At 40.2% G+C, this 15,797-nt stretch overlaps 1 protein-coding gene across 5 annotated transcripts in view; it reads right to left on the reverse strand.

Moving 5' to 3' along the window:
• LOC132379566 (kinase non-catalytic C-lobe domain-containing protein 1) overlaps positions 1–15,797 on the reverse strand; it is a 154,117-nt gene that overhangs the window by 18,988 nt on the left and 119,332 nt on the right. For 4 of the 5 annotated variants that reach the window (XM_059947624.1, XM_059947627.1, XM_059947626.1 and 1 more), the window contains 5 exons: positions 15,067–15,281; positions 11,837–11,953; positions 7,106–7,253; positions 4,681–4,863; positions 2,284–2,502 (listed from right to left, as the gene is read on the reverse strand). In XM_059947624.1, the coding sequence (XP_059803607.1) occupies positions 2,284–2,502; positions 4,681–4,863; positions 7,106–7,253; positions 11,837–11,953; positions 15,067–15,281 (882 nt within the window). The remainder of the gene's footprint in view (positions 1–2,283; positions 2,503–4,680; positions 4,864–7,105; positions 7,254–11,836; positions 11,954–15,066; positions 15,282–15,797) is intronic. The other variant, XM_059947625.1, reaches the window with a different exon arrangement.

Consider the following 15,797-nt stretch of genomic DNA (forward strand, 5'->3'; position numbering starts at 1 on the left):
AAAAAAATTAATCAGATGCTGGGCATAAATGGAACTATAAGAAATATCATATGACGAGTTGTATGTAAGAACCATGAAATATAGGTCAATTTTGTAAATAGTTCAAGGGCAGTTGAGCCATTTAAACCAACCGTATATTATAAATATAAGGTCTGTCTAGTTTCTACCTCATCTTCTTCTATGTCTTTTTCATGTTGCACTCAACATTTGCACATCTCTTCAAATTTATGGCCATCTAACTTCATTTCTTAGAACTGAAAATATTAATTCCATTTCTCAGTCCTAGGTAACTTGCCAAGTCCTTCTAGCAATTTTTTGCTATTAGTTCAGATTTCTAGTAAGTACAGTGTTTTTCTTTTACAATTTCTTGCCTCCTTGGATGGCCAACACTGAAAATGTTTTCTATTGAAGATCCTCCCCCTTAACTGCAAACAGTAACAGTTAGAAACCTGTGAGAGAGTAGTGGTATTGGGAAGGGTAAAGAGTAGACTTGTGATAATTAAATATGTTGCATAATTAATTAATGTTAATTAAGAACTCTTTTTATATACTCCAGTGAATAACCTAATAATTAAAAATGATAATAATTACTCAATTATTTTGTGGGTGATTCTAACAAGCAGTATTTATTAACATCTAAGCAATTATATGAAAAAGGAAGACCTGTATTATGGTACAAATGGTTAAAGGCCAGATAACATTAGGAAGAGGTTACATCTAATTCGGTACCCATAATCATGAGCTGTTTGCAGAAGTAGCATTTCACGAAAAGTTAATGAGCATAATCAAGGAAGAGGGAGTTGGACGGAAATAACAGCACCTCAGAGACTCATTCTTCTGATTGTTATTACAAAATTATATCCATTAAAGTAGATTCTGTAATAATTAATTTGTGGAAAATCCTATACCATGGTTGAATTCACCAATTACTTTTAATTTATAAAATGCCTTTTATATACCAAATCCATCTCATGAAAGTTATTATGTGAACGTTTATGGAATATGGACAATGCTGGGAAGGCCAATCTGTATTCCGTACCTGTCCCTAATTGCCCTTGAGAAAGCAGTAAAGAATACTTTATGAAAGTACTGCAATTCTTATGGTGAAGGTACTCCCACAACATTTTGGGGCAGGGAATTTTTGAAACAAGACAAATTAACAAGAAAGAATCAATGTTAGACTTCACTGGATATATATAGTGGATTTCAGGATGGTGTTTGACCCATACTCAACATTTTATGAACATCTTCTTCCCTTCTGCCATCAGATTTCTGAACTGTCCATGAACCTATTAACATTACCTTGCTATTCCTCTTTGCACTACAGTGGATTCCTGTTGGTCAATTGGGCAGCCGCTTATCTGTAACAACTTTTAAAGAACAAAATCAAATTGAGAAAGTAGCTGGGACTCCCTCCATTTATTTGGGACACTATGCCACTTCGTTGGAACAGGAGGCTTACTGGCATTAGTCACGTGCACTTGTGTGGCCAACAGACACTACACTGTGCTTAGAGCATAACGTTTTTAAATAGCATCAACTGCACGAGTTTTATGATAAAAAAAAGTGTTTGTTGTCACTGATAGTTGGCAAGAAATAAGTAGTAAGACTATTCAAAACAGTTTTGCTCATTGTGCTTTCAAGCATTCAGGTTTTGAGATGCTAGAAACAGCTAGGAGTGAAAATGAAATTATCTCACAACTTCAACAAGTTAGGAACTATGAAGAATTTGAAGGCACTGATAATCATCTTGAATATTAAAATGAAAAAGAAGATCTGGCGGATGCAAAGGGCAAAAGCATTGCATGAAGGCTGTCCATTATCCACACGATTTTGTTCATGTACAGTCAATCAAAGGAACAGGGCACTGTATATTGCTCTGCCGTTAGCCATTAGGGACTTCTACTTTTAGGCAAATCTCGAAGTTTTCAAAAGAGTAATCATCTGCTTTGTTTTAATGATGGTTGCCCTCAGGAGAAGCAGTGGCAGCAGCAGATGACCTGAACATCTCCAGGTTAGTTTTAATTAAAACAGGATGTTTACTGAAAATAGGAACAGGCTCAGCTGTGATGAACAGAACATTATACATTGTTAATGTTTACAGATGAATAATAGTCACTGGGCTGAAACACCAATGAACGCCCAGTCAACCAAACTCAGTAAGTCAATACTTTTGGGAGAAGAGACCAGAAGAGAAAGGAAATTGGTGAGAAACCTTAAGATAAAGTGCATTCTACTTCATAAATTGTTAATAAGCATTTATGATGAGAATTCTAATGGTACCTGTTGTAGCAAGGTCAGTTGCTGGGCTATATGCTGTGCACTGTAATCAGCCAATGCGAAAAGGTCTTTCTGACCAGTTTTCTGGCAAACACCCGGCTGTTCTGTTGTGATGTTATCATAATAAGGTCTTGGTAATGCAGCTGCGATGCTGCTACACCTTTCCTTCTGATGACTGTTTGATATCTGAAAGCCTTTAATAATCTTCCGCTTAAAACTCTGCTGAAACAATACAAGATAGGCAGAAAGTAACTCTAAGCAACATTGCTTAACGCTTCAAGATACATCCATGAAATACATTTTTATGGGATAATATTGTTTTTCTAAAGATTTTTTGAACTTATTATTAATTTACATTCATCAATATATTTAAATGGAAATAGAAAGGACAGAACTTGGATACAAGGTGTATTGAAAAGGATCGAGGACAATAAAGTCAGTATGTCAATTCTTTTGTTGAATTACCATTCTGACAACAGATAATTTGCAAGCGAGAATTATTTTTCAAAAATAAAATGCAATTGAATTTTGGGGATGTTGTGCAATAAAGTCCATAATTTTCCTTCACTATACATCAGGGAAATCTGTGCACCTCTACAACCAGACTAATGACATCCCTTCAACCCCTCAGCTACTGTTTCTTGTCCCCATCTATCCAGCATTCAACTACCCGGCACCTTAATGATTTCTGGAAGGTGACCTCTGCATGGAGGTCAGTGATCAGTGGTGTTCTGGGACCCCTCCTCTTTGTGATTTTTATAAATGGCCTGGATGAAGAAGTAGAAGGGTGGGTTAGTAAGTTTTCTGATGACACGAAGGTTGGGGGTGTTGTGGATAGTCTGGAGGGCTGTCAGAGGTTACAGTGGGACATCGACAGGATGCAGAACTAGTCTGAGAAGTGGCAGATGGACTTCACCCCACATAAGTGTGAAGTGGTTCATTTTGCTAGGTTCAACTTGAAGACAGAATATAATATAAATGGTAAGACTCCTGGCAGTGTGAAGGATCTGAGAGATCTTGGGGTCCGTGTCGATAGGACACTCAAAGCTGCTGTGCAGGTTGTCAGTGTCGTTAAGAAGGTATATGTTGTGTTGGCTTTCATCAACCATGGGATTGAGTTCAAGAGCCATGAGGTAATGTTACAACTATATAGGACCCTGGTCAGACCCCACTTGGAGTGCTGTGCTCAGTTCTGGTCACCTCACTACAGTAAGGATGTGGATACTACAGAGAGAGTGCAGAGGAGATTTACAAGGATGTTGCCTGGATTGGGGAGCATGCCTTATGAGAGCAGGCTGCGAATATTTGGCCTATTCTCCCTGAAGTGATGATGAGAGGTGACCTGATAGGTGTATAAGATGATGAGGGGCATTGATCTTGTGGAAACCCAAAGGCTTTTTCCCAGGGCTGAAATGGCTAACATGATGGGGCATAGTTCTTTAAGGTTGTTGGAAATAGGTATCGAGAGGCTGTCAGGGGTAAGTTTTTCACATAGAGAGTGGTGGGTGCATGGAATGCACTGCCAGCAGCTGTGGTGGAAGCGGGTACAATAGGCTCTTTTAAGGGCCTCTTAGAAAGCTACAGGGAGCATAGTAAAATAGAGGGCTACGCGTTAGGGAAATTCTAGGCAGTCTCCAGAGTAGGTTACATGGTTGGCACAACATTGTGGGCCAAAGGGCCTGTAATGTGCTGTAAGTTTCTATGTGCTATGTTCCCCAACATCACTCTTAATTGACTGACCCAATATTCTTCTCTGATCATCAACATCCCACTCAGACCAGATTTCCCTCCCCAACTACTCCCCTGACACACTTCAGCCATGGGCTTCCCCAGCATCCTTTGTGTAGAAAAGACGTGGGTTTGTAAGGCCTGTTCACCAGCTTCCACCTAAGAACCCAAAGAAAACCTTCACTGAACTCCTGTGGATTGAGGGGTTAGTACACCTTTGCAGGTGCTGGCCAGTTTCTATGCACATTGTGCAGGTAAAGCTAATATTTCATTATTGATAGCAGCGTACACAAAATGCTGGAGGAACTCAGCAGTTTGGGCCGCATTTATGGAGACAAACAAACAGTCAACCCTTTGGGCTGTAACCCTTCATCATGACTGGAAAAGGAAGTATCTACCACCTTTTTCTGGTGCCCCTCCATCTTCCTTTTCTCCCATGTTCCCATCCTCTCCCACCTTCTTATTCTGTCTTCTTCCACTTTCCTTCCATGTTCTGATGAAAGGTCTGGGCCCAAAATGTCGACTGTTTGTTCCTCTCCATAGATGCAGCTTGACCTGCTGAGATCCTCCAGCATTTTTGTGTGTATTACTCTGGATAACCAGTATCTGCAGAATCCCTTGTGTTTATTATCTTAAGATTAATTTTGTTAGCCTAAAAAGGCAACACCATACCTTTCTGCAAATATCTTCATCTGAACATTTTATGGAAACTGAGTAAACAGAATCATTGTCTTCTTCATTCGTTATATCCTCAAAATTGAAGCTGGAATAAGACAGCTTATGGGCCATTTTACCATTGGAGAGGTTTTGAAGTAAATTAGTTAAGTATTGGCCCCGGCTGTCACATGGAATCACCTAGCAAAAAAAAAAAAGACTCACAGATGAAGGTAATATTCAGGAGTATCACTTTTGTTGTTAATGCATTATTTTGCATAATTATTCACAATTTTTAAAGTCTTAAATTGGATACACATTCAACTTATCTGTACATCATTTATTAATTATTACTAAATGTATAACTTGTTAAATGACTTGCATTGCTATCTTACTGCTCACACTTTATGAATTATATTTGTGCTTGGCTCTGTTGAAACAAAAATATAGAGTAACACTGGACAACAATTTTTTTGTAAGTGTTGCTTCCTCAGAATTTTTTTTTGTTCAATTAAGCTAAAAATGTTTTGTTAATGATTTTCATTTGTACTCAGGGTCTGCAGCTTCTCGCTTAAGTGTCCAACTATAACCAGCCAGTTTTGATGGATACCAGTTGACCTGATGCTCGTTCTCCATGACCACAATATCCCGGTGAAACCTTTCACCATGCTCATCACTGACAGTGCCAAGATTTGCAGGAAAGAAGTATAACTGGGAATGCAGAAAATGAAACTTTAGTGACATGTTGCACTTTATGGTTTTAGTACACTGGAAGGATGTTGTCAACCAGCTCCATGTAGCTTGGTGCTCTGTAGTTGCCAGGAAAATATTCAACAACATCCTTGAATGCCTTCCATGCAATTTTCTCCGGTCCCACTGAAGTTCTTTGTCATTGATGATATGTTTGATTTGTGAACCAAGAAAAATGCCTTCCTTAATCTTGGCATTAGTTATTCTGACTTGAATTATGAACTGAAATAACAAATATAGGTGACTTCAAAAAATGGTGTGTGACAGGAACGTTTCATGGTGATTTTCACAAACAGCAGTCCAAAATCCATAAGATACATGCAAAAGTATTGAGGAAGCAAAATCTTTGTTGTTCAGTGTAATTAATATTTGTTTGGAAACTGAATTTCACCTTCATTTGGTGCAGTTATAAATGTTGCACTCAGTCTTTGCCTAATTGGATGAATTTGTTCCTAAAATAAAAGTGAAATGGTGAAATATTACCCTTTTAAAAATGTTACGGTACATCCTGATTGATTTGTTAAAAACCATCCCTTATTTTTATGAATGGCAGGTGACTGGACAGTTGCTACAACGTTGCAACTAGAATTCATGGGAAGTGGGTCTGGGTGAAAAAGGTATCTTTTCATGGAAGCCATGGTACAACCATATACAACAAAGATCGTACAGTAGACCCTGGTAATTATGTTGAGAATGCAGTTCCCAATGTCCTTGTACTGACTGCACCAGAGCTTGACAAGGGGGGTTAAATCAAATAACGTTGATAACTTCATCAATATCTTCATTGATAACTCTAAATATGCTCTGTAAACTAGGAATGCTGGGAGAGCTTTAATATTCCAAACGTTATCACGTCTCCCGTACTAGAGGACTGGTATCAGATTTTAAACATGAATAAATAAAAGTCCCCACAACCACCTCTCCTCCCCCAACAGTGCACTCTCCCCACTGACCCTGGACTCTCTCTTATGGGATGTGCATCACTTAGAAAATTGGACTGAGTACTTCTGTGCAAATGTCTCCATTGAAATCCCTCCTCCCCAGCCCTTGGTTCAGCACTGTCCATTAAACTGGAGACTCCTCCACTCTCATCCCTGGTTGTGATTCTTCTCTCTCTGGGTTCTGTCCCTAAGACTACAGCCCAGGCCAATCCTTCTTCCCCATCCACGAAACCAATGTAACTTACCAACTGGATCATCTTGAATCTAACCCTTTCTTCCAAACCTGGGCAACATACAAGTGTTCTGTATGAATGGGACTAGACTGGATAGAATGGAATTGCAAGTATTTTCCCTGCTTTCACCTGTAACTGGTTCTGCCAGAAAATGCATTTTTTTTGTTTGAGGACCCATTTTTGCTAAATGTAGTAATCCTAATTACCCTATCTTATAAATTTAATGCAGCAGAAAATTGAAGTTACTTTTTCTGAACAATAATCTGTCTGAATGCAATAAATAGCAAGCAAGTGTAACCTACATAACATCTGACTGTGAGAATTGCCCTTTTGTAACCTTGTATTAAACACTAAAGCCAAACTGAGCACTAACTTCCACACACTATCACCAAATGCATCTGTATTATCGTTCACTGAACTTGCATTGTATCAATTAGAAATGATCTTTCATTGGTGATTATTTATTAATGAAGACCTTTTAAGTATTAACATTTTTATATCCATATAGATTCAGATTACCTTTCTGGAAATAAAAGTTTCCAACTTGTGTAGAATAACAGGATCCTGTGAAATATCCACACTGTAACATTCTTCAATCCAAGCCTGCAGTAGATCGAGACTTCGATTGTGCACTTTAATGCATTCAGGTGACATTTTCTCTGTTGGACTGGAATTAGAAAATAATTTAGTTTATCTTTACATAGACAGAAATATTGCTTTAAAATAATAAAGGGTCTAATTGGATGTTACCTAATTCTGAGTTCTAGCTTCTTATGCCATTGTGACTGTTGCGGTGAGGAATGCAAAGCCACAAAGACGTAACAAATAGGACGGAGTACTATATATAACAAGAAATATAATCTGATAAAAGTGATTCTCTCTGAACCAGAAAAACAGTTAAATATACTGTATATTTAGTGTTTTTTCATTTGTAAGGTTGTCAAAGCTATTCCTTAGAATCTTAGTAATGTTCAGCACAATAATGGGCTTTTTTAGCCCATTTAGTCCACGCTGTCTACCGCGATGCCCATCTACAGTAATCCCATTTGCCTGTACACTTCCTTGTCTTTTCTATCCAAGTACCAGCTCTAATATCTTTAAACATTTTAATTGTGTTGCCTCCACTAGCAGCTTACTGCAGATATTCCCAAGGCAACATTCCTCTCAATCTACGACTCTATCAATGTTCACATCATCTGCCAATCTGCTAATCATGCCCCCTCCATTCCACCAAGGAAGATAGATGTGAGTACAATTACAATGCTTAAAATTCATTTGGACATATAGTGGAGGACTTTAACTTCTCTAGTATTGAATGAAACCTCTTCAACACCAGAGGCTTGGATGGGGCAGGATTTCTTCATTACACCCTGGAGGGGTTCTTGAAACATTATGTTTCATGAGGAGATTTGCCCTGGTTTTGGGAAATCAGCCGACCCAATGACAGATCTGATAAGTGGTTGAAAATTTTGGGAGTAGTGACTGCACCCATTATCTTTAAGATAATTATGAGTAAGATTAAATTTAGATCTTATGGAATACTAAATAGGGGGAGGCAAATTATGAAAGAATAAGAGCTAAGGGATGATAATTGGGAACAGCTGCTGGTGGACAAGTCCACACCTGACATGTGGGAGTTATTTAAAGACCAGCTGATCAGAATTCAAGATTATCATGTTCCAGTAACAGTAAAGACAAGGATGGTAAAGTAAGGGAATTTGAAAGGCATGTCATTTTTAGGGACAGTCAGCATTACTTTGTGTGGGAAGATCATGCCCGATGTATTTGATTGAGGTTTTTGAGGAGGTGTCAAAAGAGCTTGATGAAGATAAGACAATAGATCAGGGTTGCCAACCTTTTTTATGCCATGGACCAATACCATTAAGCAAGGGGTCCATGGAGCCCAAGTTGGGAACCCCTGCAATAGAATGAATGCACTTTAGTAACAGCATTTGATAAGATGATTGGAATCTTGCAAGTCTGGATTCAGAACTGGCTTCCCACAAAAGACTGAGAGGAGGTTTCAAGACTGTTATTCCAGCTAGAGGTCTGTAACCAGTGGTGTTCCACAGGGATCAGTGCTGGGACCTCTGTTGTTTGTCACTTGGATGAAAATGCAGTGGGATGGATTAGCAATTTTGTGGATGGCACCAAGATTACTTGTGTAGTGGACAGTGTGATTTTCCCTAGAATGTTGAAGGCTGAGTGGAGACATAATAGGCTATAAAATTTTTTGAGGGACAGCCAGAATCTTTTCCCTAGGGTAGAAATGCCAAACAACAGAGAACATGGTTTTAAGGTGGGGGGGGGGGGGGGTTTAAAAGCTGGCACAAGTGGCAGTTTTTTATTTTACACAGAGAGGTAGGTGATTGGAATAGGTAACCAGGGGTAGTTGTGAAAGCTGGCAGTTTGGTGGAGCTTAAGAGGCTTTTAGTTGGACAAATGAATACGAAGGAATTAGAAAGATATGGATAATACACAGAATCATCCATATTATTCCAATCTTACTGTAAACTAGCATCAATATTGCAGGGCAAATGGCCTGTCCAGTTCTGTACTGTTCCATGTTCTTTACAGCAAGGAAACATGGGTCAAATGCAGATAAATGAAACTAACTCAGGTAGGCACCTTGATCAACATGAAGGAGTTGAGGTCCCAGCACTGATCCCTGTGCTACATTTGTTCTGGATTCCCAGTCAGAAAATTATCCATCCACAACAATATTTTGCCTCCTTTCACCTAGGCAATTTTGAATGACAACACATGTCAGGTGCCTTCTTCTTTAACTTTTTGGGCCAGCCTTACATATGGAACCTTGTCAAGAGCCTTAATGAAGTTCATGCATAGCATATAGCTCCTTGGAAAACTCCAAAAGATTTGTCCAGCATGACTTCCCATTGACAAACTGTGCTAACTGTAATGAATCAGACCTTGCCACTACATATCTTAGGAAACCCTGTCTTTCGGAATCTCCTCCAACAATTTACCTATAGTTAATGTCAGACTCATGCCTGCTTCCTTCTGCTATCCTCTTTTAAACAATTCACTTCTCTCCAGTCCTCCAGAACCTCACTTGTGGTCAGAGATGAATCAAAACTCGCTCAAATGCCCTTGCAACTCTGCTCTAGCTACTGACAAGGTCCATGAATGCATGGAGACACACCCTGGAGATTTATCCACCCCAATGTACTTTAAGGTCTCCAATAGCTTCTGCTTGCCTATTCGGAAATGCTCCAACACAACACCGCTCATTTCCCCCATTTCTTTTGTTTCTACCTTGATCTTCACAGTAAAAACTATTTAGTAAAAATCTCTCCCATTTCCATTTACTGTACTCCTGTGTAACATGATGACTGATTTCTCTCACTTGCTACAGCATTATCTGAATTTCTCATCAGCCACTCTTCTCCTCAGAGCTTCGCACCCTGCGATCAAGTTTAAACCCTCCAAAGCAACACCAGCAATTCTCCCTGTCAGGAAATTGGCCCTCCTCCAGTTCAGGTGCAACCTCTCTCTCTCCTACAGATCATCCCATTGTCAGAATAAATCCCAGTGATCCAAGAACTTAAATTATTGCTCTCTGCACCAACTCCTCAACCATGCATTCATCTCCGTACCTTTGTAGCTGATGTGAATGTCAGGATAGTGCAGAATCAGCATATGTGCTGGAAAGTCAACATGAACTTGCTGAATCAAAGGGTCTCTTTCCATGCTGTGAGACTCCATAACTCTGTTGCAGAAATCAGTAAACATAGAAAAACCTACAACATGATACAGGCCCTTTGGCCCATAATGCTGTGCTGAACATGTACTTATTTTAGAAATTACGTTGGGGTACCCATAGTCCTCTATTTTTCTAAGCTCCATGTACCTATCCAGGAGTCTCTTAAAAGACCCTATCGTATCCGCCTCCAACACTGTCGCTGGCAGCCCATTCCACGCACTCACCACTCTCTGAGTAAAAAACGGACCCCTGAGATCTCCTCTGTACCTACTTTCAAGCACCTTAAAACTGTGTCCTTTCACTTTAGTCGTTTCAGCCCTGGGAAAAAGCCTCTGACTATCCACACGATCAATGCCTCTCATCATCTTATACACCTCTATTAGGTCACCTCTCATTCTCCGTCATTCCAAGGAGAAAAGGCCAATTTCATTCAATCTATTCTCATTAGGCATGCTCGCCAATCCAGGCAACATCTTTGTAAATCTCCTCTGCACCCTTTCTATGGTTTCCACATTCTTCCTGTAGTGAGATGACCAGAACTGAGTACAGTACTCCAAGTGGGGCCTGACCAGGGTCCTATATAGCTGTAACATTACCCCACAGCTCTTGAACTCAATCCCATGGCTGATGAAGGCCAGTGTACCATATGCCTTCTTAAGCACAGAGTCAACCTACGCAGCAGCTTTGAGTGTCCTATGGACTCGGACCCCAAGATCCCTCAGATCTCCCACACTGCCAAGAGTCTTACCATTAATACTATATTTTGCCATCATACTTGACCTACCAAAATGAACCACCTCACACTTAATTGGGTTGAACTTCATCTACCACCTCTCAGCCCAGTTCTGCATCCAATTGATGTCTCATTGTAACCTCTGACAGCCCATGACTTCCTTCTTTTCTGCAGTGTGACACTTTCTCTGATCAGCAGTGCCATGCCCCCACCTCTTTTGCCTCCCTCCCTGTCCTTTCTGAAACACCTAAGCCTGGCACATCCAAGTGTCTGTAATGGGCACATCATCATAGCTCCAAGTACTGATCCATGCTCTGAACTCATCCGCTTTGTTCATGATACTCCTTGCATTAAAATAGACACATCTCAAACCATCAGTCTGAGTGCGTCCCTCCTCTATCACCTGCCTATCCTCCCTCTCAAACTGACTACAAGCTTTCTCTATTTGTGAGATAACCGCCCCTTCCTCCATCTCTTCAGTTCGGTTCCTGCCCCCCAGCAATTCTAGTTTAATAACTGAAAATTATTTTCCTTGTAATTCTACTAAATAAGAATTAAGTAGCAGATTCAGTTTAGAAATGAATTATATTTTAATTTTCACTTCATACCAAAAATGAAAAAGAATGTAAGAGGTTTCGTGAGATATTTTGTTGGATTGATTAATTTCATGCAACCCAGATGGCCTCACTCAATCTGATAATGTAAAACACCCTTTACAACAGCCAAAAGACACAAACTAGAAAGCTTTAGATTTAGATTTAGAAAGGACCACTGTTGTGGTCCTTATCAATACCTGATATCAGGGACACTGTTGAATCTATCTTTCAGAAACTGGAGGAATTCACAGGGTGATGTGAAGTAACGGAAGGTATAAAAGAATTGCTGAACATATCCTCCTATTACAGCATTACTGTAAAAATAAGCACAATGTTAATATTCTCATTTTTATGACTTTTTATGACTCCAGCTGACTGGAGCTACAACAGTAAGGCAAAATAAAAGACATGTATAGAGTTAACTATAAATTTAGATACCATCACTTGTCCCCTCCATTTCTCAATTATCCCATCTGCCTGAGAAACAACCTTGTAATTTGGAAGTTCTTTTTAATGTATTGCCCAATTATGCCCAGAAAACTAGTTTGTATCAAAGCCTGCAGGAAATGTAATGGATCATGAGCAGTCTGGTCCTAACCTGCACAACCCTGCCCATGAAACACAAAATTCCTATCCCCTCTCAGAATGTTGACGCTGATCTATGATTTGGCCAATGCCCACACTACAGCCTAGATCTCATAGGATGGCAATACAGTCTAATCCTGATCTTCAAGATATACACACAAAACCATCTACAGCAGGAGTTTCCAACCTTTTTAAAGGCATCAACCAATAACAAGTCAAGTCAACTTTTATTGTCATTTCAACCATAACTGCTGGTACAGTGCATAGTAAAAATGAGACAATGTTTTTCAGGACCATGGTTTACATGACACAGTACAAAAAATTAGACTGAACTACGTAATAAAAATAAAACACAGAGAAAGCTATACTAGATTACAGACCTACACTGGACTGCATAAAGTGCACAAAAACAGTAGCGGCATTACAATAAATAATAAACAGGACAGTAGGGCAAGGTGTCAGTCCAGGCTTCGGGTATTGAGGAGTCTGATAGCTTGGGGGAAGAAACTGTTATATAGTCTGGTCGTGAGAGCCCGAATGCTTTGGAGCCTTTTCCCAGACGGCAGGACGGCGAAGAGATTGTATGAGAGGTGCATGGGGTCCTTCATAATACTGTTTCCTTTGTGGATGCAGTGTGTAGTGTAAATGTCCGTGATGGCAGGAAGAGGGACCCCAATGATCTTCTCAGCTGACCTCACTATCCGCTGCAGGATCTTGCGATCCAAGATGGTGCAATTTCCGAGCCAGGCAGTGACGCAGCTGCTCAGGATGCTCTCAATACAACCCCTGTAGAATGTGATGAGGATGGGGGGCAGGAGATGGACTTTCTCAGCCTTCGCAGAAAGTAGAGATGCTGCTGGGCTTTCTTTGCTATGGAGCTGGTGTTGAGGGACCAGGTGAGATTCTCAGTCAGGTGAACACCAAGAAATTTGGTGCTCTTTACGATCTCCACCGAGGAGCCGTCAATGGGGAGTGGTCCGTGCCCTCCTGAAGTCAACAACCATCTCTTTTGTTTTGTTCACATTAAGAGGTTGTTGGCTCTGCACCAGTCCGTTAGCTGCTACACCTCCTCTCTGTAAGCTGACTCGTCGTTCTTGCTGATGAGACTCACCACGGTGGTGTCATTAGCGAACTTGATGATATGGTTCGAGCTGTGTGTTGCAGTACAGTCGTGGGTCAACAGTAACCAAGAACCCGAGGTTGGGAACCCCTTATCTACAGCCTTCTCTAGTTAAGCTGCAGCTACATATGCTTAAGGTACCAGGAAAGGCTGACAGAGATATTAGCAAAGAATAATTTGCAAAAAATAATGATCAAATCATTGCTACATGTTCTTTTAAGAACTAGGGGTAAACTATGTTTTTATTGCCAAAAGGACACTGAGATGATCAACCACAATAAGAGGGTAAATAGGAAATGTCATGGATATGTTTTCTAAGATAATATTCAGAAGTACAGTACAGTCATTGGTGAAGGCATTGCGCAGCATAATTTGGCAGAACTGGCATCAAATTAGCTTTGCCTGGGCTGACATCACCAACAGTCTCCTCCGCCTAATTCTGGCCTGCCTTTTTTCATTTGTCAGGTAATGGTAACGCCAAGAGTGTGGAAAGACAATTCAAGATCAAAACCTGAAGCTAATCAAAGTGAGTTTGATGAGACAAAACTTGAAAGATGAGATTGGAAATTGCAGGCAGATTCAGTGAATTCACAGCAAAACCAGTTTCTCTCTTAAACCTCATCTCTCTGGTAGCTCAATTCTTTTTGCTTCTAAACTGTAAGTAAATTTATATGATTACAATTATAATACATTATCACCTGTCCTGCATGTTCTGGCAATAACATTGTGGAATATTGTCACACTTGCCCTTGTCGGGCATTGTCTTGAATTCAAAATATTCCTTCTTGATTGCAAATCTCTCTCAGGTTTTACTCAATACTACTTCTATAACACGTCTTACATCCCAAGTTCATCCCCAGTTTACAACAGACCTGTGTTCCTATTGACTGTTCATAACCTGAACCGTTCACAAGTCTGAAATGCAACTGCAGACTGAATTCTCACCTGGCAGAGGATGCCTGCAGCCCTGTAGCAGCTGGCAAATCATACTGCTTGTCTCCCAAAAGTTTGTTTGTATGTAAAGCCTGTAGATAAAATGCTCATTCATAAGCCAGGGAAGACCTGTATTTTACTTGGTCCATCTACATATTCAACACCAACATGGCCAGGTCTTATTCATAGGAGCTTCTCCCTGACACCTTCTGTCTTTTTTTTCCCCTCAGTTTAACCATTTCTTCACAGTATATTCTTTGGAACATATATCTGGCCATTTCCCTGATTACTTCCATTTGGTTTATGTCGATGTTCAGTGGCATATCTAGAACATTCACTAGATTAAAGGTTCTGCATAAATGGATAGCATATTGCAAGCCGTGGGAAACGAGAAAGTTGTGTGACATGCTTCTATAGGGGAGAACATCTCTCTCCGGATTTGCCCTCACAAGCGTAAAGAACTGCAAATACAGTGCAAGAGAAATGTTCTCCACCTGGATACTGATGAAAGGTCATTAACCCTTCGAGCGGCTTCAGGCGGTCAGATGCTGCTGTAGCACTTAAAGGTCTCATTGTGCGGCCACAGAAATGCAGCAGTGCAGTTTTCATTGAACAGAATGAACAAGGAAATCCCACTGCAATCAAAACATTAGGTGATTTTAAACAAAATTAAGGTTGCTGCCTGTGGATCATTTTGGAAAGTACTGGGGTCATAAAGATTTCCATACAGAAGCATATTCTCCCGTTTTATCTAGCACTCAGTAACATTCCTTGCTCTGTGCCATTTACCTGCTGTACAGGTAAGCCATCAAACCCGCTGATGTGCCTGCTTGAAGTATTTGTGTCTTGTTCTCGCTGCAGCTCAGATCCCCTCCTGGAGCATGAAAGGTGAGAAAGGAAATGCTGTTGCTGGACTGGAGGTCTAGCGCCACCCACTGGAGTGGAGAGCTGACCAGTGAATGAAGCAGAAAGGGATCCAAACCCCACAGCTCCATCTGCAAAACCTACGGAGACCAAAAATAACACCAAGAACATACTAGCTTGAATATTTTAACAATAATAACATGACTTGAGGCAAAAAACTGCTTAAATAATGAAAAAACATTAAAAATGAGGCAAAATCCAATGAGCATAATTTTAATTTCCTTTGAGGGAATGTAGAAGTTAAAACCAAGTAAAATACTTCCCTGAAGAGGCAGAATATCAAAAATATATTCCCTGCCTTTGCTGGGCCAAGAAAAATAGAAACGTTGTGGTGGACCAGTAAAGAAAATACTGTACTGCCCTCTCATTCTGCTGACCTCCCATCTCTGAAATTACTGAGAGTGTTATACACTATTTTCTAATTCACCAACACCAATCCTGTGCCTAGCCAGCAGCCTCCAAATTTAATTTCAATGACCAACATGGTCACTTTAAATAAACATCCTAGTCAGTCAGCAATTTGTTGGTGAAGGCCTGGCTTCAGATCAAGTTGCATATCCTACTGCTGTTACATACCAGAACAAGGACTGTAGTAC

Source organism: Hypanus sabinus, chromosome 22 (genome assembly GCF_030144855.1).
Source record: "Hypanus sabinus isolate sHypSab1 chromosome 22, sHypSab1.hap1, whole genome shotgun sequence".
NCBI lineage: Eukaryota > Metazoa > Chordata > Chondrichthyes > Myliobatiformes > Dasyatidae > Hypanus > Hypanus sabinus.